Source organism: Furipterus horrens, unplaced genomic scaffold (genome assembly GCF_987537825.1).
Source record: "Furipterus horrens unplaced genomic scaffold, mFurHor1.1.pri manual_scaffold_11, whole genome shotgun sequence".
Lineage (NCBI taxonomy): Eukaryota > Metazoa > Chordata > Mammalia > Chiroptera > Furipteridae > Furipterus > Furipterus horrens.
In genome coordinates, this window is record NW_028327181.1 from 78,165,875 (window position 1) to 78,192,384 (window position 26,510).

At 52.2% G+C, this 26,510-nt stretch overlaps 1 protein-coding gene and 1 non-coding gene across 3 annotated transcripts; both read left to right on the plus strand.

Annotated features, from left to right (window-relative positions):
* Position 1: 1 nt before the first annotated feature.
* Positions 2-26,078, plus strand: STARD3 (StAR related lipid transfer domain containing 3). 2 transcript variants are annotated; one of them, XM_090257441.1, is made up of 15 exons: positions 3-121; positions 15,951-16,223; positions 18,991-19,068; positions 19,420-19,497; positions 19,620-19,673; positions 20,060-20,177; positions 20,379-20,477; positions 20,690-20,745; positions 21,086-21,178; positions 22,067-22,129; positions 22,299-22,394; positions 22,742-22,821; positions 22,914-23,018; positions 24,115-24,208; positions 24,653-24,818. In XM_090257441.1, exons 2-15 carry the CDS (start codon positions 16,002-16,004, stop codon positions 24,749-24,751), a joined length of 1,335 nt encoding a protein of 444 aa, XP_090113567.1. In that variant the 5' UTR covers positions 3-121; positions 15,951-16,001; the 3' UTR covers positions 24,752-24,818. The 2 variants fall into 2 exon arrangements, with proteins under 2 accessions (XP_090113566.1, XP_090113567.1); XM_090257440.1 differs by lacking the exon at positions 24,115-24,208 and having other exon boundaries at positions 2-121; positions 24,653-26,078.
* Positions 2,250-2,357, plus strand: LOC149998384 (U6 spliceosomal RNA). Its single transcript, XR_016507370.1, has one exon. It is a non-coding gene; the product is annotated as a U6 spliceosomal RNA (small nuclear RNA).
* Positions 26,079-26,510: the final 432 nt, after the last annotated feature.

A 26,510-nucleotide genomic window follows, 5' to 3' on the forward strand; every position in this document is an offset into this window, starting at 1 on the left:
GACTCAGCGACGGAAGTGGCGCCGCCGTAAGATCCCCTTCCGCTCGGAGGCGCTGCAGGGGCAGAGGAGCCGGCTGCGGCTGCAGGGCAGAGGATCCAGGTCCGTGGCTGACATGCAGCAGGTGGGTCCAGCAGCAGTCACCGGGACCGGGTAGTGCCACGAGGGTTGTATCTTGCTCGCGGATCCCGCCTGCTCGCCCGGTGTCCGTTCTTGGTTCCGTCCGACCCTCCCCACACCCCCCGCGTCCCGGGTTCCGCCTCCTTCCTCTGCTCGGCCTAGCTCTGTCACGCGCGGGGTAGGGTGTCCCTGACCCTCTGCGGCACGCCCACCCGAGAGGGCAGCCCGAGTCGCCTTCCTGAGGCTCCCTGGTCACTGTGAGGGGAGAGGCGAGGGGTTGGTATCGGGGTTGGTATCTCGGTAATAAAGGCAGGAGTTGGACAGGGAGCGGGGTAATGGTTTCCTAATGAGGAAAGAAATATCTGTTTCGGTAGATCTGCGTCTCATTGAGATCCGGTTTCCTTCAACTTTCTTTGGAATGACTTTCTAATTGACATTAAAAGGGCCCTTTAAAGGGTCTGTCTTGAGGTCTTTTTTTTTTTTTTGAGAGGGGAAGAGGAAGGAGAAAGAGGGGAGAGGGGAAGAAACATCATTGTGTGGTTGCCTCTCCCGCGCCTCCAACTGGGATCCTGGCCCGCAACCCAGGCATTTGCCCTGACTGGGAATCGAACCAGCGACCTTTTGGTTCGCAGGCCAGGGCTCAGTCCACTGAGCCACGGCAGTCAGGGCCTGTCTTGAGTTCTTAGAGGTTGGTGCATAACACTAGTGACACTTATTTCTGACATAACTGATAACTGCCTTCCTCCCATTTTGGGGGGTGCCTCCGCGTCAGCATCTCCTTATTTTCTTTCTGCTGCTCTAATAGTGAAAGTATTGTTTTACACTCTTCTCTGCTCCAACCCCTCACTTTGTACACTGAATTTGGATGGTCTCATCTATTCCCTGGGCTTCAGCTTTACACCACTTAAATATTCGAAATGTGCCTAGCTCTACAACTTAAGCGCTGCCCCTCCCTGAGCCCCAGACTTGACCATCCACCTACCTACTAGTTGGACAGCTCCACTTCAGCTGGAGCTCACCGTGTTTGAACGGGTCTTTTCCCCTGCAGACTCATTCTGTCCCTGCCACACCCCATCCCAGAGAAGAACCCAGGCATTATGATAGTTTCTCTTTCAATTCCAACATCTAAGAGGAAACCTAGCCCAGCTAACTTCCTTCTCTTCTGTTACCACCTTCATTGATGTGATTCTCACCAGATGATTGCAGATGCTTCTGGAAGCTTCTGATCCTGGCTGCCTGCACTCAATCTCCTAACTAACTCTGGTGATACTTTTAAAACACAAGTCTCATAGTGTCACTGCCTTGCTTAAAACCCTTTGATAGCTTTCCATTAACTGTGGGAAAGACTGAATTCCTAGCACAATTTACAGAGCTCTCTGATCTGAGTCTCTTATGTGCACCCTAATGTGCAAAAATATGACCCTGCAGAAAACGTTTGCCCACACCTTGCTATTTTGTTGCTATACCTTTGCACACACCAGTCCCTCTACCTAGAAAGGCCCTTCTCCTTTTATCTGCCAGCCTACCTTCTACTTGTCCTTCAGTGCTCTGCTCAGGTAGCACTGCCTCTGGATCACCTTTCCCCCAACAGCCAAAGCTAAATATTGCTCCTTTATGTCGCTGCAGGACCTTGTCCATAATAGCATAGTGGTTGAAAATGCAGACTCCTGAATCAGGCTTTCTGGGTTCTGATACTGTTTTGTGACCTTGATAGAGTCAATGCCTCAGTTTCCTAATCTGTAAAACAGAGATAGTAACCTGCCTACCATAGAATTATTGAGGATTAAGTGAAATATTGTGTATATAGGGCTTAAAACAGGGAGCACATGAGTGCTCAATAAATAAATGTTACCTATTCTTTCTGGTTTGTTTTTTTTTTAGAAATCTTTCTTTTTTAATATTTTATTTATTTATTTTCAAAGAGAGGGGAAGGGAGGCAGAAAGAGAAGAAGAGAAGTGTTAGTATGTGGTTGCCTCCCACACATCCCAAACTGAGGAGGACCTGGCCTGCAACCCAGGCATGTGCCCTGACTGGGGAATTGAACTGGTGACCCTTTGGCTGGCAGGTCTGCACTTAATCCACTGAGCCACACCAGTCAGTGCTATTCTTGTTTATATAAGAATAATAGAGAGTGCTCATTTGGCAGCACATATACTAAAATTGGAACAATACAGAGAAAATTAGCATGGCCCCTGTGCAAAGATGACACGCAGATTTTCATGAAGCGTTCCATATTTTTATACCATATGATCTCACCTAATACAGGAACCTAGTGAACAAAACAAACAAGGAAGCAAAGTAGAACCAGAGGCATGGAAACAAGGGACAGACTGACAGTGACCAGAGGGGAGTGGGTAGTGAGAGAAGAGGGGAAAGAAAGGGAAGGATCTAAGTCAAGGAACTAGTATAAATGACCCATGGACATGAACAACAGGGCAGGGATTGACTGTGGGAGAAGGTGGGTGGGCAGGACAGTGGGGAGCAACTGGGGGGAAATGGGACAACTGTAATAGAACAACAATTTAAAAAATAATTTTAAATTAATTAAAATTTAAAAAATAATATAGAGCAGTGGTTATAACTTTTAATTTCATAAGCCGCCTAAGGACAGTTGATGTGGTTTACTTATTCTGTCCTAGAGCCTAAAAGCCTAGCTTTTTGTCAATAAGTATAGTAAAATGCTGTGGTGGAGGGCACTAGGGGCAGGATCTGGATTTATCAAGTGAGGATTTAAGAGAGAAAAAGACCCAGATCCGATGTCTGCTCAGTAAGTGAATTTGAAAACGGGTGAATGTTACATGACAAGCAGTACAGTATTCCCTCACTTATCGCAGATATTACATTCTAGACCCCCCTGTGATAGGTGAAAATCCGTGAAGTAGGAACCTTACATTTATTTTAGTATTTATATATATTTTAAGGCTTTATAAACCCTTCCCACACACTTATAAACTATTCCCAGGCCCTTATTAACCTTTCCCACTAACTTATTAACCTTTCCCACACTTTTATAAACACTACTTATGTTCTTAAACATATTCTACACTCTTAAACCTATGTAACTTTAACAACATACGTATATAGTACCGCAAAATCCCACGATATAGCGAAAAATCCGTGATAAATAATTAAATGTAATATTTTTTAAAATCCCGTGATACAGTGAGGCTGTGATAATTGAACCGCGATATAGAAAGGGACGACTGTAATTCTAAAGAAATGTGTATAGAACTCTGGGAACCAAAGGCAGAGAAAAGCTGAGGATGGCTTCCTAGAACTGCCGACATTTAATGAGGGGGTCTTAGTACAGGAGGATGAGTTTACCAGAGGGCGGTGGAGACTGGTGGACTTGAGAATGGAGGGCTGGGTTCTCTGAACTGAGCTCTGAACTGAGCTCTTGTTGCAGCGAGAGGCCTGAGTGGGCAGGAGGGCAGAGGCAGCCTCTGCTGAGATTGGGGATTCCTTTCCTCCCTTGGCTGCGAGGAAGTGCCCTTGAGTTAGGAGCCTGCAGGGACCATGCCCTGGGGTGGTCCAGAGGCCTGGGACCAAGTGTTTGGGGGCAAGACGCCTGGGATAGGATCAGCCTGTGGGCTGGGTGCATGCTTTAGATCAGAGGCTGGGCCTTTGCTCATGCTGTTTTGCCTGCCTGGAATGCTCATCCTCCTTGCCTCCAGGGATAGATGCATAGAATCTTCAAGTGACTAACCTCAACCTTATGCACGCCAGCCCGCATCAGATGCTCCTTTCTCTGGGGCCCACAGTCCTTTTTGTTCATTCCTCCCTGAAAGCACTGATCACAGCGTAGCACCATTTATTATTTATCTGTCAGCCTCCCTTACAAGACTGAGAGCTGCTGAGTGTTCCCAGGGACTAGCACAGTGTTGGGCACGTCGTTGGCTCTAGCATATGTGTGCTACATTAAATAGAGCTCTCTTCTGGGGGCGGGAGTTATACAAACCCAGGAATGATCTTCTGGAGAGCGGGCCCCTTGTAGTACAGGCTTCCCCTTCTAGGTGAGTGTTCCAGGAACCCACCTCTATCAACGTACCGGCTGGCATTGTTGCAAGAGGCTGTGTTCAGCTTCAGCGAATTTTTTTTGAAGGCTCTTTCAGTGTGTTTGCCCATTTCATGATGGGTGATTTACCAGCGCACCTGCCCACATCGCATTGAGTGTTCAGCAGTTTTTTTTACCAAAAATGGCATGATACCCGTGCTCATCCTCCCTATTCACCTGATCTCACCGGAGCAACTTTTTTTGTTTTGTTTTGTTTCCCTGGATGAAAAAAAGTCCTTAAAGGGAAATGTTTTGCTGACGTAGAAGAGGTGAAACAAAAAAACGGCAGAAGCACTAAAAGGCATCAAAATCAATGAGTTAAGAAACGGTTTTGAGCAATGGGAAAAACATCTCTATAGGTGTATTATATACAATGGAGAACACTTTGAAAGTGACTGAAGTTTAAACATGTAAGAATAAATACAGTTTTTTATAAATAAGTTCTTTTTGGGGGGTCTCCCCTTGTGAGGGTGATAAATGGTAATGGGGAAAAATACAATAAAAATAAAAAAGTTTAAATATATTTTATTGATTATGCTATTAGAGCTGTCCCAATTTTTCTACCTTTGCCCCCCTCCACTCCTTACCTGCCTTCCCTCCAGCAGTTCCCCCTTAATACATGTCCATGTTTCAGGCATATAACTTATTTGGCTTCTCCATCTCCAATACTGTTCTTAATATCCCTCTGTCTATTTTATACCCACCAATTATGCTTCTTAATCCCTGTACCTTTTCCCCCATCTTCCCCCTTCACCCTCCCAGATGGTAACCTTTCAAATGATTTTCATATCTATGATTCTGTTCCTGTTCTCATTGTTTGCTTAGTTTTTTTTAGATTCAGTTGTTGATAGTTGTGAATTTGTTGCCTTTTTAATGTTCATAGTTTTTATCTTCTTTTTTTTAAATAAGTTCCTTTAATGTTTCATATAATAATGGCTCAGTGATGATGAACTCCTTTAGCTTTACCTTGTCTAGGAAGCATTTTATTTGCCCTTCCATTGTAAGTAATAGCTTTGCTGGATAGAGTAATCTTGGTTGTAGGTCCTTGCTTTTCATCACTTTGAATAGTTTTTGCCAGTTCCTTCTTGCCTGCAAAGTTTCTTTTGAGGATTTGGATGATAATTATATGGGAACTCCTCTGTAGGTAACTCTCTTCTTTTCTCTTTCTGCTTTTAAGATTCTCTCTTTATCTTTCACTTTTGGCATTTTAATTATGATGTGTCTTGGTGTGGTCCTCTTTGGGTCTAACTTGTTTGGGACTTTCTGTGCTACCTGGACTTGTACATGTATTTCCTTCACCAAATTAGTGGAGTTTTCTTTCATTATTTTTTCAAAAAAGTTTTCATTTTCTTGCTCTTTCTCTTCTCCTCTGGCACCCCTCTGATTGGATGTTGGTATGTTTAAAGTTGTCCCAGAGGCTCCTTACCCTGTCCTCATTTTTTTAAATTCTTTTTTTGTCCTGCTGTTTTTTTAGAAGAGTTTTGTTGCTTTGGGGAGTCTTTAAAGATATTATTTATTTACTTTTAGAGACAGGGGAAGGGAGTAGGAAAGAGTGGGAGAGAAACATGTGAGAGAAACATCGACTAGTTGCTTCTCATGCCACCCCCCAACTGGAGACCTGGCCTGTGCAACCCAGGCACGTGCCCTGACTGGGAATCGAATCAGCGACCTTTTGATTCACAGGCCGGAGCTCAATCCACTAAGTCACAACAGCCAGGGTTCTTTCTGCTGTTCTGATTGAATGCTTTTTCCTTCCTTGTGTTCCAAATAATTGATTTGATTCTTGGCTTCATCCTCTGCTCTGTTGGTTCCCTGTAGATTTGTCTTTATTTCACTTAGTGTAAACTTCATTTCTTGCCTTATGTTTTTTGCCATACTCAATGAGTTCTTTGAGCATCCTGATCACCAGTGTTTTGAACTCTGCATCTGATAGGTTGGTTATTTCCATTTAGTTCTTTTTGTGGGGTTTTGTTCTGTTCTTTCATTTGGGCCATATTTCTTTGTCTCCATTTGGCCACCTCCCTGTATTTGTTTCTGTGTATTAGATAGAGCTGCTTTGATTCCCTGTCTTAGAAAGGCACGTGTAAATTGTGTAGGGTGGAGCCTTAGGCACTTGCCAGGGCATGGCAACCCACTTCACTGCTTTGTGGCTCTGTGTGGGGGAGGATTCAGAGAGGGGACAATGCTGCTGCTTGGCTTCTGGAGGTTTGCCTGGCACTTGCACAATTTCTAGTTACTTCACCCACTTCCCGTATACAACTGGCGCCCTTCCAGCTATTACCCTGGTGGTGAATCCCAGAGTGGGTGAATTTGAATACATTCTAAGTACATGTAGGCCCTTTAAGCAGACTCTCCTGAAGATCTGGCAATTTCTTCTGCTGCCCCAACCTCCACTAGTTTTTTACAGCTAGGAGATATGGGCATTTATCTTCCCAGTGCTGGACCCCTGAGCCATGTGGTCTGGTCTGGGGCTGGGATCACCTGGGATCACTTGCTCCCCAGGTGTCCCTCCTGGATTTTATCCACCACACGTGAATGTGAGATCACAGGTTCTGCCATCACCACCTCTCCATACCACATTGTGTCTCCGCACCTTTGTGCCCATCTCTGCCTCTCCTGCCCGTCTAGATGAATGTGGCTTCTTTAAATCCTTGGTTGTCAGACTTCCATACAGCTCGATTTTATGACAGTTTCGATTGTTATTTGTTTTGAGATATAGTTGTAATTCTCTCTGTGGTTGAGCTCTCATATACATAGACTCGTGCAGGTAAGATCAAACATCCTGTACATTTCACAGCTCATACTGGTTTCACTGAGTGGCAGAGATTATTGGTTCCATTTCATAGATGAAGAAGCTGAGATTTGGCAAGTAAGGTCAAAGTCACTCAGCAGCAACTTAAAAACTGTCTCCTGACTCCACCTCCATAGCTGTGTCCTGAAAATGCCTGAGTCCTAGCCCCTAAAGGGACAGCAGCCACATCAGTGAGACAAGAAGGACATCCCATCTCACCAATTGCATATCCCAGTTGTGAACTGTTTCTGACTGAGAAGTGCCTAATCCTGGCTTTGGTCCCATCAGGGCTGGGAGAATCTGAGCTGAACCACCCCTGACACTGCAGGGGGCCTCCCTTGAGTGGGCTAGTAAGCCTGAGATCTCTCCAGGAAGATGACTGGCCTTTTCCAGACTGACCTTGAGAACTTGATATCATTAACCGCAGGCTTTACTCAACAGCACTGAGGGGCGGGGTGGGGCCTGACTCACCAGCCCCTGAGTAGGCCAGGCTCATAGAATCACAGTGCTGCGAGCATCCTGACATTTAATAGGGCCTAGCATGTGGAGGGGGTGGGAGGGCTGAGTGTGTCTCACTTTGTTAGGGTTTTCCAGTAAACTGTACTGTCAGAACCTCCCAGGCTGGGGAGGGGAAGATATAGTGATGAATATAGTTTCTGTTTGGGCTTGACTCTCTCTTCCCATCTCCCCAGAAGGAAGGGAGAAACGGAGCCTGGCTTCGGCTTTGCATTCTCATTTGTCTCTGCTCCTGTGTCCTCTCTTTGAACTCCTTGTCCAGGAAAATTCCTAAGCCCTCTGTGAGTGGGGCAGAGTAGGGCCAGGCAGCCAACTGTGGCAAGGCTAATGGCTTCGGCCACGGAGCCTTGAATTACAGGAGAATCTAATATGTGCCATCCTAGGTCAGCTCCCTGAGATCAGAGCCCATCCTTCCACCCAGCAGTACTGATGGCACCCTCAGTTTGGGCAAAGTGCTATGTACTGGACAGGCTTGGCCTAGGACCCTGCCTCTAGCACTGTTCCCATGGCCCCTAATAGTAGTAATAGCTACTGTTAATTAGGCATAGGCACTTTGTGTGCTATTTATGATCCTCTCAGTAGCTCTGTGAAGTGGGCACTGTACTCTCCCCCTTTTATAGATGAGGAGACTGAGGCTCAGAGAGTGACTTGGTCAAGGGCACGCAGTGTACTGCAGAGTGGCCTTGAGTTTTTGAGTCATGTCCTTTCTCCTGTTTCAGGGTGGGCATTATGGATCCACAGACCAGTAAAATTACTGGACATATACAGTGACCAGATAGTGTGACCTGGGCCTCACGGACTCGAGGAGACATGACTTTGATACTCAAGTCTGTGTGTAAGGGAAATGCTGAGTCAGAGTCCTGAGATCTGGGGTTGGGGAAACCTGGAGGGCGAGGGAAAACTTTGCCCAGGAGGTGACATTTGAACTGTTCTCTTCAATCAGAATTATCCCCCAGGGGGAGGAAGTCATCCAGAATGAGGGAACTGGGGGAGTAGAGGTGCAGAAGGAAGACCAGCCATGCACTGTCCTGGGAGCAGTTAGTGATCAGGAAAGTATTGGGGGAGAGGTATTACCTTCCCCCAACCCCCAAAGCAAGAGAGGACTACTGGGGTCTTGCTGAATCCTTCCTCCTTGACCTTTGCTCTCCGTGGTGTTTAACTCACCTCCACTCCTCTCCTTGCAAGTCCAGGCTAGGAAGGGGAGGGGAGCAGCCAACCTGCCTGAGGGTATCCAGGAAACCAGTTCCCCTTGCCAGCTAGTGGAGGGGGTGTCTGGGCTTTGGGCTGGGCAAGACACCATAAGAGGGCAGAATCCAGCTCCAGGAGAGGTGGTCTGGACCTGGCAGGGTGTGAGTGTGTACGTACACCAGTAGAGAAGGGTGTAAATAGTCCTTCAACACACTTCCTGAATATCTGCTATGAGCCTCGTGCTGTTCTGGGTCCTGGGCACACAGCAGTGGGCATGAAGTTTACATTCCAGTGGGAGAAGACAGGCAGTAAACAGACCGCTAAACATATATGTCAGGGTGATAAGTTCTGTGGAGTGAGAATAAGCAGGGTAAGTGGATGAAGGGTGGGGCTAATAGGGAGTTCAAGGAAGGCCTCACCAAGGTGACATATACATAGAAACCAGAATGCAGGATGGGAACAATGCAGAGTCCTGGGGGGGTAGCTCTAGACCGAGGACAGTAGGTACAAGGTCCCTGGGGTGGAAATATGCTTGATGTGTCCAGGGAACCAAAAGGGGAGGGACTTGTGTGGCTGCAGCAGAAGGTTTAAGGGAAAGAGGTCAGAGGAAGAAGGGCCTTGGAGGCCAGGGTGGGTACTTAGGTCTTTACTCTGGGTGAGCTGGAAGCCTCTGGAGGTTTGGGGCATTGGTTCTGACTTTTCCCAAATTGCTCTGGCTGCTGTGTTCAGAACAGACGTAGGACAAGGGCAGGAGGTAGGAAGCTGTAGCCCGTGAGAGGTGAGGCCTCAGGCAGCATGGTGGTGGTGGACGTGGTAAGCAGTGGGCAGATGCTAGCTGGATTTTGAAAGAAGAGCAAACAGGATTTGCTGATGGTTTGGATGTGGAAGATAGGCCCTGGCTGGGTTGCCATTAACCTCTCTGGGATCTTTGACACCTGCTCCCTGGCCAGCAGATGCTCTGGAAGCAGGCAGCTACATTTGGGTTTGGGGCTCCCAGTCCAGCACAGAGGGAAACCTGCATACCTCTGGGCTCAGCTCCGCCCTACCCTGGCTGGGAGAGTGGGCAGACCTCTCTGAGCATCACTCTCCTCCACCGCCCTCCTCATCTCCACAGCTCCTGGGGGGGATGAGATGAGTAAAGGAGAGGGTGTCTGCAGGGTGCCATGCAGGCCACTGCCAGCTGGATTTGTTTCTTCTGGGCTGGCCTGTCTGGATGGTCTGCAGGCCTGTTCGGTCTGCTCCGCTCCCTCCCTGAACCAGCTCCCTCTCAGGCTGCCAACAGCAGGACAGGGCCAAGGCCAACCCCTTCCACACCCAGAGCTTCTGCCCATCTGTGAATTCACCACTAGCCTGGACTTTCACAGAACACTTCAGCCCTGGCTGGAAATCATCTCACAGAGACGGTCAGAGCTCAAGACTCTGTCTTCCTCCAGAGAAGAGGCCTGGCTCTCGTGCTAGCTAACCCTTACTCAGCGGTCATTCTGTGTCAGGGACTGTCCTAGGCCATTGTGTTGAGAAGTCATCGGTCCTTATAATACCCGCAAGGAGTGAGTGCTGTTGTCATCCCCAGTTTACAGGGGAGAAAATGGAGGCACAGGGAATTCAGTAATTGGTAAGATGGGAATCCAGGGTTTGAACCTTTTGGCTTGGAGTCTAGTTTTTCTCAGCTTCAATGATTCCTCCTGATTTTGTGCTGAGTGAAGGACCATGAGGGGAAGCCCCTGGGGCACTTTGGGGATGCAGAGCGGGCAGGTGCTGAGAGTCTGTGTCCACTGTCTCCTTGACTCCAGAAGGTCTGAAGAAGCCAGACTGCCCAGAGTGTGGATTATTTCTGGATGTAGGTGAGACTTGTTCCCCTACCCCAGGGTCGCAGAGCACAGCTCTGTGGAACAAAGGAGCTGGAACTTGTACAGCTTGACCCAGCCCTTTGGAGGAGGTTGGGAGGCGCAAAGGGAGAAAAGACGCAGAGGTGGCCACGGTGAGTGTCTGTTGACCGCTCACTCTAGTGCCAGCACTATTCCACGTACTTGCCGTGCATTGCTCTCTCCTCAGATGCCCCAGACGGCCCAGGATCGAGACAGGTATCCCCAGTTTCCTGAGGTAGCCTCTGAGGCTCGCACAATAAGAGACATTGTTTAAATTGCTGACTTGCCTTGGCCAGGAAACACTGGCCAGGAGCTACAGGCAAATGGGGTGTTGAGCTGCAGAGAGATGGCTGGAACTTCTAGCCTGGGGTGTGACTGAAGCCTGGCAAGGACCCCTTCTGTACCCCTGCCACCTAAGAACTGTAGAAATCGGGGCCTGAGGGTGGCTGAGAGGGGGGACCGGAGCTTGGAACTGCAGTGGGGCCAGGCACCAGTGGGCAGAGGTCAGTCCTGGCACTCTCCCCAAGAGCCTGTGCAGGGAGCCAGGACAGCCAGCCTCCTACTTCCTACCCCCACCCCGCCAGATGGGAATTCACTTTTGCCTAGAGCTGGAATATCTTGGCCCTTTTTGTATAGAAATGTGGGAACCTAGACTAAGGCTCAGAGAGCTTGCTCTGGGTCACCCGACAGGTGAATTAAGAGCTCAAGTGATTTTATTACGTGTCACTGTAGTGTAATAAGCCCACCCTCACACACACACTCTTAATTTCCCTCTCACCTAGACACCCTTGCCAGCTACATGTTCCGTCTCAGAGCACATGCCATATAGATGTCAGCCCCAGGAGGTAACAATTGTTGTTGCCTTTTTTATTGGGGTAAAATATACACTTACCATTTTAACCATTTTTAAAAAGATTTTATTTATTTTCTAGAGAGAAGAGAAGGAGAGAAACATCAGTGCGTAGTTGCCTCTTGTGCGTCCCAACCTGGGACCTGGCCCGCAGCCCAAGCATGTGCCCTGACTAGGAATTGAACCAGCAACCCTTTGGTTCACAAGCCATCACTGAATCCACTAATTCACACCAGCTAGGGCTTAACCATTTTTAAATGTACAGTTCTGTGGCATCAAGTATGGCAGGTCCTCAAATACACATTGTTTGGTTCAATATCATTTCCTTATAACGTTGCCGTAGGAACTTAATTCTTGTTTATATCAGTTAGCTTGTGGTAAAATTAGTTTCATTATGCACGGTTTCAATTAAAGTCACAGAACCTCTCAAAGATGTTAAGTGAGAACTTACTGTATTTTATTGTTGCCTTTATTTAATGCAACTGAAGACACCATATCTCAGAGTGGTGATATTTGCCCCAGATCACAGCTAGTTAAAGGCTGACTGAGACTTGAACCTGATTTCAGCATCCAATTCTCTTTCTGCGATATCAGCTGCCTGCTGTTGTCTGCTGTGAATCCTGGACCCCACCCAAAGCTCCTGCTGCAAGTGGCGGTACTTGATGTTCCTGGGGGCCTGGGAGAGGGTGTAGGGCCCTTTGCTTCGCTTTCTGCGGTGCCCAGAGATCTGACTTGCCTCTTCCTCCCCACCCCTCTTTCCCTTCCAACCTAGGATGATAAAACCACCAATTTCCTGCCTCCCTCCTTCCTCTTCTCCCTAAGCCTTAGCAACTTAGCTTCTGCAAACATGTTGAATGTCAAGTCTGCAGCCAACGCGAGCGGGCTCCTTCACGCCACTCATGCCATTGCACTTCCAACACCTGTGAAGGTGCTTGGGGGGCGGGGGGCGTGACAGCAGGCAGTAGGCTGGAGGGAGGTGCTGCTCCCACGGGGCGGGTGGCAGCCCTGCTGTCTCCAGCCTCACAGCACTCGTGCCTGCCTTCCCCTCATCAGGAGAGTGGGCGTGGTGGCACTGAGGCCAAGCCTGGCTGTTCTGCTGGCACTGCCGCTTGCTGCCCTCGAGGCCAGGGGCCAGAGAACAAGTGCTTCGGGGACCGCTAAGGGTGGTTCCAGGCCAAGGTGGTTTTCACCTCTTAGACTGACAGGTGGTCTGAGGGTGCTCAAAGGCCTTTTGAAGTCATCTGAGGTGAGTGTGCTAAGGAGGTGCCTCAGGGGGGACCCCAGAGTTTATAGAAAGTCTGACCGGTGCGGGTCTCTGTGACCACCTTCTGGGACAGGACCCATAACAGTCCCATTTTTATCTGTTTTCTGTATTGGGTTCCAAGTAAGGTTTAATTTTATTTTGTCTTTTTAAGTTTCTCTTGCTTAAAGAACCACTGATTTCTTTTTTTTCTTAGTGAGAAGAGCTTGCCCAAAGTTAGCTCAGGATTAGTGATAGCCCCAAGACTGGGACTTGGGTCTTAACTCCTGACTGGTGCTCATTCTACCACGAACTCTCACTTATTTGGACTCTGAGCTGCCTTCATGGAGGAAGGAGATATAGAACTCCCCCCTGACTCTGGCCACCCACCTCCACCCCTGCTTCAGAGCCCCTGTGTTTGGCTCCCGCACACCCTTGCGTCTGGAGTCCCCAGGCTTCCCAACACCTCTGCTCTCAGCCCCATCTGTGTATCTCACTTCATCAGGGATGTCTGGGCGTGTGAGTATCAGTGCTATTGCCACTCAGAGTGTGTCTCACACCCAAGCTGCTGCCACACAAGTCCTGTCCCCAGGGAGAGAGGGAGAAAGCCAGTGGGAAAGACAGACAGACATGGGAGCAGACTGGGAATAGGGAAGCCATGGAGCCCTGCAGTGAGGTAGGGAAGTGGGAGAGAGAAAAAGAGAGAGCGAAGGCAGGTAGAGAGGACAAGGAGAGGGAAACACAGGATAAAACTGGAGAAGGGGAGAGAGAGACTGGGCTGATGGGGGGGGAGAAAAAGGTGAAAGAGATGGGGAGGGACACCAGAGAGGAGCGACAACCTCTGGGCAAGGAGGCGGGGTACAAAGACACTTACAAAGAAAAGATAGAAAGGTAGTTTGTGAGACAGACAGGAAAGGGGAGAGATGAAGGCAGGTCTGGCAGGAGACAAGAAGGCCATTAGAGACAAGGAAAAGTCACCCTGCCTGGAGCTGCGGCCCTGTCACAGTGAGCGATGCGCTGAGCGTGTGCTGTCTGGCGCCAGGTTCAGCTGATAGATGTCAGGGGGTCCCATTGCCAGCAGCCTGTCACATCCCTCCTTTGACTGTCTCCTTCAGAGCTGGGCTCAGCTTTCCTTCAGTACCCTCCAGATGAGCTTGTTATGGGGACCCCAGGAGTGTGGTATTGGGGGGTGGCCTCGGACCGGTGCCTCTGCTGAGACCCTCACTGGGGCTTGTGCAGAGGCAGAGGGAGGGATGAGCTGCTTTGCTTAGCTCTTTCTGTCAGCCACAAACTGGGGGCTTGTGGCAGACCCAGTAGATTGAAGGTACTATGGCAGGTAGTATGTATAACAAAGGTTTAGAGGAAACATCAAATCAGGAGGGAGACTGGTTAGATCATGCCTTCCCGGGGTCAAAGACAAAGATTTAGGGCTCCCCTTCCACTGGCCCTCACATGTGTCCCCTGGTGCTGGCTGATGAGAAGACTCGGGGAGACCCTTGCTCATGTCCCAGAAGCTCAGGCCCCACTATACTGAGTCAGCTCCTCTCTGGCTCTAGACTGAACCCTTCCTTCCTTCACCCAGAAGACAGGGCCTCTTAGGGCCCCTTAAAGCAAATTGGTGGAGCAGAGATCTTAGGCCTGGGGGCTGCAAAGGCTGTGCCCCCGGGAGAGGGTGCCCCAGGGCCCCGTTTGTCTCTGGGGTTCATGAGAATTTTAGCCTCATAGTTGCACGGTTAAGTCCATTCACCTCTCTGAGCATTGGCTCTCTCATTGGTAGAAGAGGAAGAACCACCCTGCCCTGTGTGGCGTGAAACAAGGACATGGCCACAGTGTTCTATGGGCCGTGGTGCTCTGGGCCAGCCTTCGGCAGTGGCCAGTTCTTATGTTCTTTGAGGTTGGCTCTGGTCCTCTCTGCTGCGTAGCATGTTGCTGAGGGCCGGGAGACTCTCTGGATCATCCATTTATGCAACAATCAATCATTAAGCATTTATTAGGTGCCAGGCATTGTGCTAGGCCCTAAGAGACAGCAGTGTCCAAGTCAAGTGAAGGCCCTGCACTCATGGAGTTTGCAGAACAATAAATAAGGTCATTTCAGATAATGATGAGTTTACTGCAGAATGTATATACATGACACCGTGACTGGGGACAGGAGGGTGGGAGGCTCTGAGGAGAGGGATTTTTTTAAAAACTTTATTTTAAAGAGAGGAAGAAAGGGAGACAGAGAGAGAGGAACATTGATTTCTTCTTCTACTCTTATATGCTTTTATTGGTTGCTTCTTGTATGTCCCTGATAGGGGATGGAACCTGCAACCTTGGAATATGGGATGAAGCTTAACCAACTGAGCTGGCTAGCCAAGGTGGGAAGGCTTTTCAATTGTTATTTGAAAGGGCTGGGAAGAACAACAGCAGCAGCAAGAAAGAGCTAGGTCCAAGGCCTCCAGGTAGGACTAGGCTGCCACATCAGGGGACCTGAAAGCAGACTAGAGTGGCAGTGGTAGTGAGACAGTGAGGCCTCCTGAAGGGTGCATGGCAGACCCCCCCACCCCTACCCGGGGCCTGGGTGCTGTTATCGAGGACCAGTGGGAGCCTTTGGAGGGTTGTAAGCGGGGAATGCAGGATCCGATAGGCGTTTTGAAAGGCCTTCTCTGGCTGTCGTGTGAAGAAGTGGTTGTTGTGGGGCGAGAGAGGCAGCCCGGAGCCGCCCGTTAGGAGCAAGTTGTAGTGTCCAGTCAAGTTGTAGTGTCCAGTCGGGAGACACAATGATTGGGCCTCAGGTCGGGGTGGTGGGAGCGGAGTTAGGGAGAAGGGACCAAGATGTCCTTCCTCTACACCCACTGTCCCAGCTGTCCCAGTGCAGAGCACTGAGAGACACTGCTCTAGGAAGTCCCTCTCAGTTGCCATGGATTAGGGGGTGGGAGGGTAGGGCTGGCTACTGGGAGGGAGGGTGGCTTTGTGCTTGGAAAACAAAGAACAGAGCTGGAGGCCCTCTGCTCCTGGGGGTGGGGGCAGGCGAGAGACTGTTGACAGGACCAGAGGCCAAACCACAGGGCTGGATGTGGCCTGAAGCAGGCTGTGCCCCCAGGCACCAGGGAGGACCCCCAAAGCCCTCCGAGGGCGAACTGTGGGGCCCTGGGCTTTGCTGGGGTTGGTGAGGAAGGAAGACAGAGTGAGAGGGATGCTCAAAACCCTCCAGCCTGAAGTTAGGCCGCGGGAGGGAATTTGGGCTGTGGGATTGGAGGGGCTGTGTGTGGAGGAGTGAAGGAGGTTAACTGGACCTTCAGGACCCTAACGTGCTTGCGGTAACCCAGCCACCTGCCTCTCCCCCCAGCTGTGCCTCTGAGGCCCCGCCCGCCCTGCCTGGAGGTGGGAGCCCACCAGGATGAACAAAGTATCCGGGGATGCGGCCTGTGACTTGGAGCACAGCCTGCCCGCCGTGGCCTCCCTCAGCTCATCGCTGTCCCACAAGCAGAGCCTCGCGTCACACTTCCTCCTGCCACCTCCTGAGAAGCGCCAGGCCATCTCTGACGTCCGCCGTACCTTCTGTCTCTTTGTCACCTTCGACCTGCTCTTCATCTCCCTGCTCTGGATCATTGAGCTGAACGTGAGTGGGCTGGAGGCTGGGAGCACAAGCTGGATGGGAGGGGGGACCTCTGGCCTCAGTGACGCCATCTGCCATAGGGGAGGGCAAAGTGAAGACGGGGGAGAACAGCGCAGAGGGGTTGCGTCATTTGTCTCAGGCCTCTCAGCAAGCGTGGAGGCACCTTTGGACCCGCTTCTTGTTCCAGAGTTCACACTTGATTTCTGTGAAAGGAGAGACCCCAACCAGCTCTGGTTGAACTATTGAAACCTTTGCCTTCTTTCTGCCCTGTGTTGCTCTCTGGCTTCATTTATTCATTCATTCAGCAAACATTTTTTGAGCTGCTGCTGTGTCCCTGGCACTGTGCTAAAAGCAGAGGGTACAGTGGGGAGCAAACCAGTGAGAACTCCCAGCTCTCAGTGTCTCCCAGCTCTCCCTTTCCATTTTGGATACTCTCCAGTGCTCCCCCATTGCCCCAGTTCAGTCTCAGGGTTTGGTGAGATGTCACCTTGCAGCCTGGACATGAAGCCACCTCCCAATGTTGAGTCGGCACCCCTCTCCCATTCAGCGCTGGGCCAGCTGGTGGGAGAGCCTGGTCTCTAGGCGCTGACAGGGCAAAGCTGGACCTGATCCTAGAGGCGGGAGCTACAGGAGCTGCGGGAGACACGCATCCCGCACTTGGTCCTGTCCCAGCTCCTCCTTCATATGAACTGTGACCTCAGCAAGGGACTCAGCCTTTGTGAGCCTCCCTTCATTTTCCTTCTGCAAAGTGGGTCAGAGTTGTGGAATGCAGATGTCCTTCCTCCAGATCTCAAGCTCGAGTTGACTGGAAAAGAATGACTTTGTTGATAGAAGCGAGGAGTCTAGGGAAGGGGCAGGCTTGGGGGTGAAGAAGGAAGTGTGATTCTGGTCATGTTGAACTGGAGGGCAACTTGGGTTCTGAGGGTGACTGCCCTTTGTGCACAGAGATGAGCTGGCACCTTCCGCTTGATAGAGCCACGGCCACAGGGGACTTCAGGGACCATCTGACCGATGAAAAAGCTGAGGCCCAGCAAGGTTCAGGGCAGTTCAAAGAGCCACCAAGGTCTTAGTGATCTTCCTTTTGAAGGTCCTATCCAGCATCAAAGCAAGCACTGACTTTCACCCACATCCTTCATTCAATGTGTATTTTCTTGCCAGAAAAGAGTTGAAAATATTTTGATAATTTGACTTTTGAAATTATCTGGCTGTATTGGCTGTGATAGCTCAGCATTCATCAGGCATACTTGGGAATCCTTACAGAGAGAGAAAACCTAACCTCCAAATTGTTTTTAAATGCAATGAAAAATTTCAGAATGCTAGATTTAGCAATTAATTGCGTTAATAGAATGTTCCATGTGGTAGACACTTAATTTAAGTTTTATTAGTTTTCAATTTTGTAGTTTTATTTTCATAGTTTGGAGTACATATATTTTTGGTTTCTAAGAGACTGTATGGCCCAGTGGCTACAAGGGCCCCAGCAGTTATAAGGTCTTGCTGCCAGAGACCAGCAAGGCGAGGCCTGTAACCCAGCCCTCCTGAGCCCTGATGCTGTCGGTGCAGGCAGGTGCCAGGCAGAGGGACAGTTCTCTATCCAGAGAAAAGGTGGAGGAAAGCTGTGAAGAACAGTGACTGTTAGGGCTGGGAGGATCTGTGGGGCCCAAGAAGAAGGAGCCTGAGGAAGAGGACCTGGGCCTGGGTGGGGTGGGGTGTCAGGCCAGGACATGGGGGCATTGAACTTTACAGGGCTCAGGGTGGTCTTGTGGTTGAGGCATGTGGTTGGGATGTGCCGGTGGTTCTAGCGTCAGTGGGAAGCATGTGGTTGGGATGTGCCAGTGGTTCTAGCGTCAGTGGGAGGCATGTGGTTGGGATGTGCCGGTGGTTCTAGCGTCAGTGGGAGGCTATCCAGACTCCTGGCTCCCTGTGTCAGCATCAGAATCACTAGGAAGCTTTATAAGGATTCCAGATGTTCAGCTTACCCTAAGATTCAGACTCAGGGGTCTGAACATCTGTATCTTTAACCACCCCCACCACCCCCACTCACCTCAGATTATCTGCCAGAGATTCGAAGCCCCAGTCTAGGTGGTCGTGAAGGGTCTTCCCCCTCAGGCTGCAGTCTGGCTCTCGGCATCTATCCAAGTCCCCTTTCTCCCTAGCCACGGTCTCATGGGTCCTATTGAAAGTGTGTGGGTGGCTAGGGCAGGAACAGGGGCAGTGAAAGCCTGCTGCTCTCCATGCCATCCTCTCCAGCGGCGTGATGGATTTTGCCCATTAAGCACAAACCTAATCAATTGATTTGCCACCTGGGGCTCCACTGATACCACTGCCCACCCCCAGCCCCCATCACCCCAGATGGATGGTTGACTGCGAAGATGGAGCACTGACGTGGTGGGAGGGAGATGAAATTACATGAAGCAGGCTCCCAAGCACCCTGCCTGCTGGCCCCTCCTCCCAGCACATGGCCCAGTCCCTCCCCGGCACAGCCCTGAGGCCCACTGAGCGTGACCCTGCCAGGGCGGCGTGCCCGCCAGTGTCAGAGCTGCAGCCCTGCTTGCTGGGCTGCTTGGGTCCTTAGCGGGATGGCATTAGTGCTGGGGTCCCAGACCTCTGGCTGAGCTCCCGTGGTGCTCCGGAACCCCCTTGGGTGGTGGCTTAGCATCTGCAGCCTCTCTTCAAGGTCCCACCCTGCCCCTGTCTCCTCCCCATTCTGGGAGGCGAGGGCAGCCCAGGGACTGGGTTCTCCCTGAGAGCTGCTTGTATCTTCCTCTTCCAGACCAACACAGGCATCCGGAAGAGCCTGGAGCAGGAGATCATCCACTACAACTTCAAAACTTCCTTCTTTGACATCTTTGTGAGTGGCTTTTGGGTCCCGGGAGCAGAGCGAGCGGGGACAGGACTGGCTAGACTCTCTTCTTTCTGCAACACACATTCTAACCTGATCAGGGAGCCCTCAGTTTTTAAAAGGGTTCCTCAATGAGGTTGCACCTTCAGAGAGCCCCCAGTGGGAGGGGGAAGACAAAACCTGGGTCCAAGATGGTCACATCCAAATCATCTCTAAAGAGACACTGACTCAGCTGTTCTCTCGCAAGGCATGCACACCCATGTGGAGGGGCCTGGGGGAGCAGGACTGGACAGGGAGGTGAGCCTTCAGCAGGGGTCGGGGACTTGGGCTTGTCTGTGATGGCATCCCCACCACCCCCAGGTCCTGGCCTTCTTCCGCTTCTCTGGACTGCTCCTGGGCTACGCGGTGCTGCGGCTCCAGCACTGGTGGGTGATTGCGGTAAGACGCCACTTGCCGGGCAGCTCTGGGCCCTGGTGGGGCTGGTGCAAGGGACCAGAAGGAGGAGGACTCACTCCCCAGCATCTGTTTTCCCTCTCCCCTGCCTCTCTTCCCCTGGGCAGGTGACCACGCTGGTGTCCAGTGCCTTCCTCATTGTCAAGGTCATCCTCTCTGAGGTCAGTGGCTCAGGGTCTGGGTGGTGTGGTGGGCATCTGACCTGAGGGATTGGCTCCTCCTAAGAAGGGACCATTTCTCTGGTTTTGGGTGTCTGGGTTGGGGTGAGCAGGTATCTCCTCCTTTGATATTCTGAGAAATCTTCACTGGCTTCCCCCATTTGTCCCCCTACAACCCTAAGAACAGAATGTTCTTCCTCCAGCCTAACCTCAGTTTATTCTACTGCAGAATTCATTAATTCATCTCAGAGGCATATGCCACAGAGGGTCCCCAAGCAGCTAGTACCAGGAGTTGGGTATATGCCAGAGTTGGTAGTCCCAGGAGGGGACTCTGCTCTGGGTTTGGGGTGACCCCCTGCCATGGAGCTCAGTTCCCCACCTCTCCACAGCTGCTCAGCAAAGGGGCATTTGGCTACCTGCTTCCCATCGTCTCCTTTGTCCTTGCCTGGTTGGAGACCTGGTTCCTTGACTTCAAAGTCCTACCCCAGGAGGCTGAGGAGGAGCGATGTGAGTGCCAGGGGGAAGGGGGGCAATGGGAGTCATCCCAGCCTGAAGAGAGGAGAATTTCAGGCCTGAGAGCCAGTACTGAGCCATTTTGCCAACCTGAGTAGCTTCCAGGAGTCTAAGAGGGAGCTGGGGGACCGGGGACGCCAGGCTGCTCAACTGTCCTTGGTTTTGGACAATGGCTGCCCATGTCTGCTCTCCCAGGGTATCTTGCTGCTCAGGCTGCTGTCGCCCGTGGACCCCTACTCTTCTCTGGAGCTCTGTCCGAGGGCCAGTTCTATTCACCCCCAGAATCCTTTGCAGGTGAGGGCTGGTGTTTGGGGGAACTACCGTCAGGGAGGGGCTCTGAGGAGTGGGGTAGGCTAGGTTTGTTCTTTCTGTTCCTTCTATGGTCTCCCTGAGGAAAGCCAGCAACCCTCTCCCACACACACGTCTACCCCCACATCCTGCATTTGTGTCTGAACTCCACTTCCTCCCCACCTCCTCCCATTGTCATCTGTGTTTGTTCTCTGCAGGGTCTGACAATGAATCAGATGAAGAACTTGTTGGGAAGAAAAGCTTCTCTGCCCAGGTATTTGGCTGCCCACGCCCACCCTACCTTTAGAGTGAGCACCACAGAGAAGGGCCAGCGCTGCGCTCGGCCAGGGTAGGCAGGGCTTCCCAGCAGAAGGTAAGACCTCAGCAGCTTGAATGCCAGTCAGTGCCTTTTTGAGTGTCCACCCTACTGTCTGGCAGGCCCACTGGGCTGCCTCATGCCTGGGAGCCAGTGGGGGAGCAGCCACAGCTCCGGGCCCCAGAACCCCTCAGGCTTCCATGAGAGGTGTGCAGAGCGTCCAGAGAAAGAAGCAGCCACGAACAAAGTGGGGTGCAGGCCCCAGGCTGATCCGCTTCTGCCTCCCATCCCCGGCCAGGAGCGGGAGTACATCCGCCAGGGGAAGGAGGCCACGGCTGTGGTGGACCAGATCTTGGCCCAGGAGGAGAACTGGAAGTTTGAGAAGAATAATGTAAGAAATCTCTCTCCCACCTGACCCACCCACGTGTACTGGGAGTTTTTGCTCCCTTTTCTGAGGCCTGAGAAATGCCCAAGGATTACGTGGGTTGGAACCATATCCCTGCCGGAGGAGGAGGGGCTGGGCCCTGGGGTTGACCTCTTGGCAGGAGGTCAGGCTGGATTGGATGTTTCCACTGCCCCTCCCCTTTGCCCCCACTACTCGTCCCCCCACCCTCATCTCCCTGCTGCTTTGCTTCCTAGGCTTAGCTTTGAAGGGGAAGCCAGGCTTCTACCCTGTGCTCAGTGTTTTGTTTCATGATCAGAACAACATTATCTAAAAAGATGGCACAGAGCTGGGAAAACAGAGGGGAAACATTCCCGTCCCTTTCTCTGGCCAGTTCCTCTGGCAGCCCTTGTTGATCTGGAGACACAGTTCTTCGTGGCTGCAGCCACAGCTGTGCCCCTGTCTTTTAACTTGATAGCAAAAGCCGTTCTCTCCTTGCTGCCCGGCATTTGTCAGAACCATGTTTTTTTAACAGCTGCTCAAATATCCCCAGACTCCTGGAGTTTTCTGCCCTGAGTTGTTTAAAAACCTAAAGCTGGTGTGGTTCAATGGATTGAGCACTGGCCTACGAACCAAAGGGTTGCTGGTTTGATTCCTGGTCAGGGCACATGCCTGGATTGTGGGCCAGGTCCCCAGTTGAGGGAGTGCGGGAGGCAACCGATTGATGTGTCTTTCACACGTTGATGTTTCTCTCCCTCTCTTTCTCTTCCCCTCTCTCTAAATAAATAAATAAAATATTTTTTAAAAAACCCTAAAGTACTTGTCACCCATTCCTGAGCCATCATCCCACCCCCCATGCCCACCCACCTCCCTGTCACCCTTCTGTCCCTCCCACAGGAATATGGGGACACTGTATACACCATCGAGGTTCCCTTTCATGGCAAGACGTTCATCCTGAAGGTGGGTAAGGGAATTGGGTGTTCTGAAGTGTCCCGGAGCCTCCTGCCCCATTTGGGACTTGAGATAGGGGCTGCAGGGCCCTCTGGCAGGTTTCTCCCCACCAAGAGGGAAGGACTGTGGGCCCGAGCACAGCTGGCACCTACCCAGCCGTCTGCCTGCCCTGTCCCAGGCCTTCCTGCCCTGTCCTGCGGAGCTGGTGTACCAGGAAGTGATCCTGCAGCCCGAGAGGATGGTGCTGTGGAACAAGACAGTCACCGCCTGCCAGGTGAGCCTCGCCAGGAGGCCCGGCCTGGCCACCTCTCGGAACAGAGGCCAAGTGGCATGGCAGGTTGGGGCAGTTATGCCCCAGTATGACCGGTTACCCTCAGAGGACCTGGGTCATATCATTGAACTGTTCTGTGCCTCGGGTTCCCATCTGTAGAAGGGGATGGTGGCACCAGTGTTTCCCAGAGAGGGCTGGGAAACTGGGCAGGGCGCCCGGCCCAGGTCCCGTGGGTGGGAGCGGCTGTTAGTAAAGGGGCCTGCGCAGGGAGCGGGCTGGGCCGGGGTTTCCTGAGGTGCTCAGCTCTCCTGGCATTGGCCGCACCTCACAGCCCCCCTCATGGCCTGCAGATCCTGCATCGGGTGGAAGACAACACCCTCGTTTCCTATGACGTGTCTGCAGGGGCTGCAGCGGGGGTGGTCTCCCCAAGGTGAGTAGCCACCACACCCCTTCTCTCAGGCAGGCCTCCTGCCCTGCATCTTGGGCTTGATAGCCCCTGGACCTAACCCTTCCCCCTCCCAGGGACTTTGTGAATGTCCGGCGCATCGAGCGACGCAAAGACAAGTACCTGTCATCAGGCATTGCCACCACCCACTGTGCCAAGCCCCCAACACACAAATACGTCAGGTGAGCCTTGCCTTGCCCAGGGTCCTCCCAGCCAGCCCCTCCTGGGTGGCTCTGAGGACAGGGCAGGGTACAGTATGTACAGCTGAGGACTTTCTCCTGCTGAGGCCACCTTCCTGTCCCATGTCCCACCAGGCTTTGCCCTTCCCAGCCCCTAATCCTGCTAATCAGCTGCTCTGTGTGCTGGAGACTGGGGGAATAATGTCTGGACCCACACCACCCACTCTGGAGGGCAGCTTCAGGAGTATACTGGGGATAGGGCCAGCCCCAGGCGACCCAATCAGGAGACTTGAGTTCCCTTCCCCCCCTCCTCTCCCTGTCCTGCTACCTTGCCTTTCTCCTGGAGCGCTTGAAAGTCCCACCAGAGGAAGAAGAGTTACACTTTTCCTTCTGCCTTTTCCACGCACCCTGCTGTTCTCCTTCTGTCTAATCCTAGACTCCAGTGCTGCAGCCGGCCTCCTCCCAGATACCCCACCCCTTCCCTTCCTTCCTGGGGTTCTTAGTGAACACTGTCCTTTGGGTATCAGACTGGGGCTCTGGTATTGGCACCACCAGACTTACTGGGCGATGGGCAAACTTGCTTCCTCTCTGGGTGCCAACTTCCTTATCTACAGAGTGGGCTTAAGAAAGCTCAGTGAAGCTGTAGGCAAATTTAATGGGGTCAGCATGTGAACTAGACAGCCTCCTGAGAGGCGCCCCCTCCTGGAGGCCACCAGCACTGCACTGCCACCTGAGTTGGGCAGGGGTGAGAAGTGCCTGCCCAGCCCATAGCCCACCCCTCACAGCTAGAACTGACCTAGAATCTCTGGACAGAGTAGTTGAGGGCTGGGAAGGTGGTGAGCTCCCTGGGTGTCTGTGCACACGTGTGTGCACATGTGGTGTGCATGAACGCGCGCAGGTGCAAACTCCCTAGGGAGTGTTTGAGCATCACATGGTGTGGGTGGGGATGGAGAACTGTAGCCTCTGGGCCCTGCTCAGGTAGGATGGCAATCGCTAGACCAGCAGCTCCCTTCTTTCTTCCACCCATATCTAAGATGAGCCAAGAATGGAGGGGGCGAGTCAGGCTCCAAGGTCACTCCATTGGTGCCTCTCTTCTTAGGGGAGAGAATGGTCCTGGGGGCTTCATCGTGCTCAAGTCAGCCAGTAATCCCCGTGTCTGCACCTTCATCTGGATCCTTAATACAGATCTCAAGGTGAGGGTGCTGAGGCTGCAAGGCAGGCTCGGAGTGGAGGGAGCTCTGCCATGTGACATTGGGGACTCACTACGCTCCTCGGAGCCTCCCCTACTCCCCACCTCCTTTCTTACCCTCATATTTGGGGCAGGGTCCACATGATCTTGTTGCTTTCAGTTACTGGAGGGCCCGTGCCTCTCATTTCATACCTCTGACTCCTGAGGCCCTGAGGAGGGGCGGCTGGCTGCCAACCTAGCCCCTCCCAGGTCTGTTTGTGTGGCTGGTGCCAAGGCCTGGGCACAGTATGTTCTTCCTACCAAAGGTGAGGGGGAGAGGGTGGCCTGGGCTGCATTCCAGAGCTGCACCTGCATTCTGGCCTGGAGCACTGCCTGCAGGTGCCAGTTGTTGAGGGAGGAGTCCCTGCTGAGGGCAAGCCGTCCTGGAACTAACTCCCGCTTTCCCCAGGGCCGCCTGCCCCGGTACCTCATCCACCAGAGCCTCGCAGCCACCATGTTTGAGTTTGCCTTTCACCTGCGGCAACGCATCGGAGAACTGGGAGCCTGAGCATAATCATGTCCTCTTGCCACCCTGCGGGCCAGGGTTCTGTCACCACAGCCCTCAGAGCTGGAGACGGGGCTCGGCGGGCTGCCCACAGAGGACTGGCCTCAAGCAGTGTGAGGAAGAAGCTTCCTCCCATGGCAGCTTCTGGCCTCAAGCTGCTAAGTTTTGCTGTGCCTGGGAGTGACTGCCATGAGCAGCTTGTGGAGTCAAGCATCTAGACTCTGGGGCTCAGCCACTGAGGCAAGTGGGGTCTGTCCTGCTGGTGTTTACATGGCGTCCCTGCCTCCTGGAAGAGGAGCTCTGCTGTCCCCTGCCTAGCCAGGGGCATGGTCTAGAACAGGAGCCTCAGACCTGGCGGGTGAGGGCCAGGGCTCTGGGCAGTTTGGAGGCCAGAGCAGCCTTGTCACCAGGGTTAAGGTGCAAGAGCCCCTTCATCTGCCTGCTCTCTTGTCACAGTTTTGGGGAATTATTTAAAGGGTCTGGGACCATTTTCCTCATGTACTTGGGGAGTGGGTGGCAGGTGGGAATGGTGGATGCTGGCAGTGAACTGCCACTTCTCCCAGGTTCTCTCCCTCCCTTCAGAGCCTCCTTGGGGACTTTTGTAATTTGAGCCAGTTAATATCAAGAACTCAAAAGGAACAAAGCAACCCCTCCAGCCCGGCCTCTTGAGGGAAGGGGAGGGGAGCACTGTGCAGGTGGGGAAGGAATGAGCCACCACTGTGGCCAGATGCACGTGGCCAGATACACAACACATCCTCTCACACCCTGGAGCCAATGGGGACTTAGTTCCTGCCCCCACCTGCCCTCCCAACACACACACACATTTTCCTGAATGGTTCAGCTGAGCTGATGACTGGTTAGAGAAGAATGCTCCACTACCCCTGCCAGGCTTCCTGTGAAGGAAGGTCAAGTTGAGGTGTCCAGTCCAGGGTTTGGGAGGAGGTAGGAGAGACCCAGCAATGCCCGCAGCAGGCCCTGGCTGTTTCTGGGGTTCCAGGTCTGATGGGGCCTGAGGGTGGGGTCTCGGCTTCCTGGTCACTGAGGCATCTCTGGAATCACTGTTGCACTCACATACCCCCTCTGCCTTGCCGCACTCACCAGGGGCAGCACTGAGTCAGATCCCAGGAAAGGCCAGGCCACTGCCCTTCTCCCTCCCTGCCTGCAGGCTCCCAGAGAAACCACCTTGCCTAGAGCCAGGGGGCCCATCTTGGTCCTGGCTGGCATGTGACCCTGGGCAAATCTGCGCCTCAGCCTCCGTTTCCTGATGTGTAAAAGTGAGACTTATTGTGTCACAAGGCTGTTATAAGATTAAAAGTTACCCGAGAATTCAGGTATAGTGCCTCAGTAATCAAGAGTATGCAGTTCTGCCTACGCAGGTGCCAGCTGTCCCTGCAAGGTCCTTATCTCAGCTCCGGCCTCTTCTGGTGCTCTCTGCTTTGTCCACTCGGCAGTCCTCACATTTCTTCTCCCCCTGTGCCCACCATGCTGTGTCAGCTTCTTGTACCATAAATTGCTGCTCTTGGGTGCTGGGCTGTCCCAGCAGCCATCCTGCTTCCTGTGAATGAGGGCCAGTCCCTGCCCAGGTGGCACATTGGAGCTGGCAGGCCCCAGAGCTCTGGTCAGGCTGTTATGACCAAAAAGTGGGGAAAACAAAGCCCAGAAAGGGATGGGGGTGGGGACTGATCCATGGTCACACCTATTTATGACTGATTTGGGGCTAGAGCCAGATCTGCTGATTGTCACTCATTGGAACCCCTAGGCT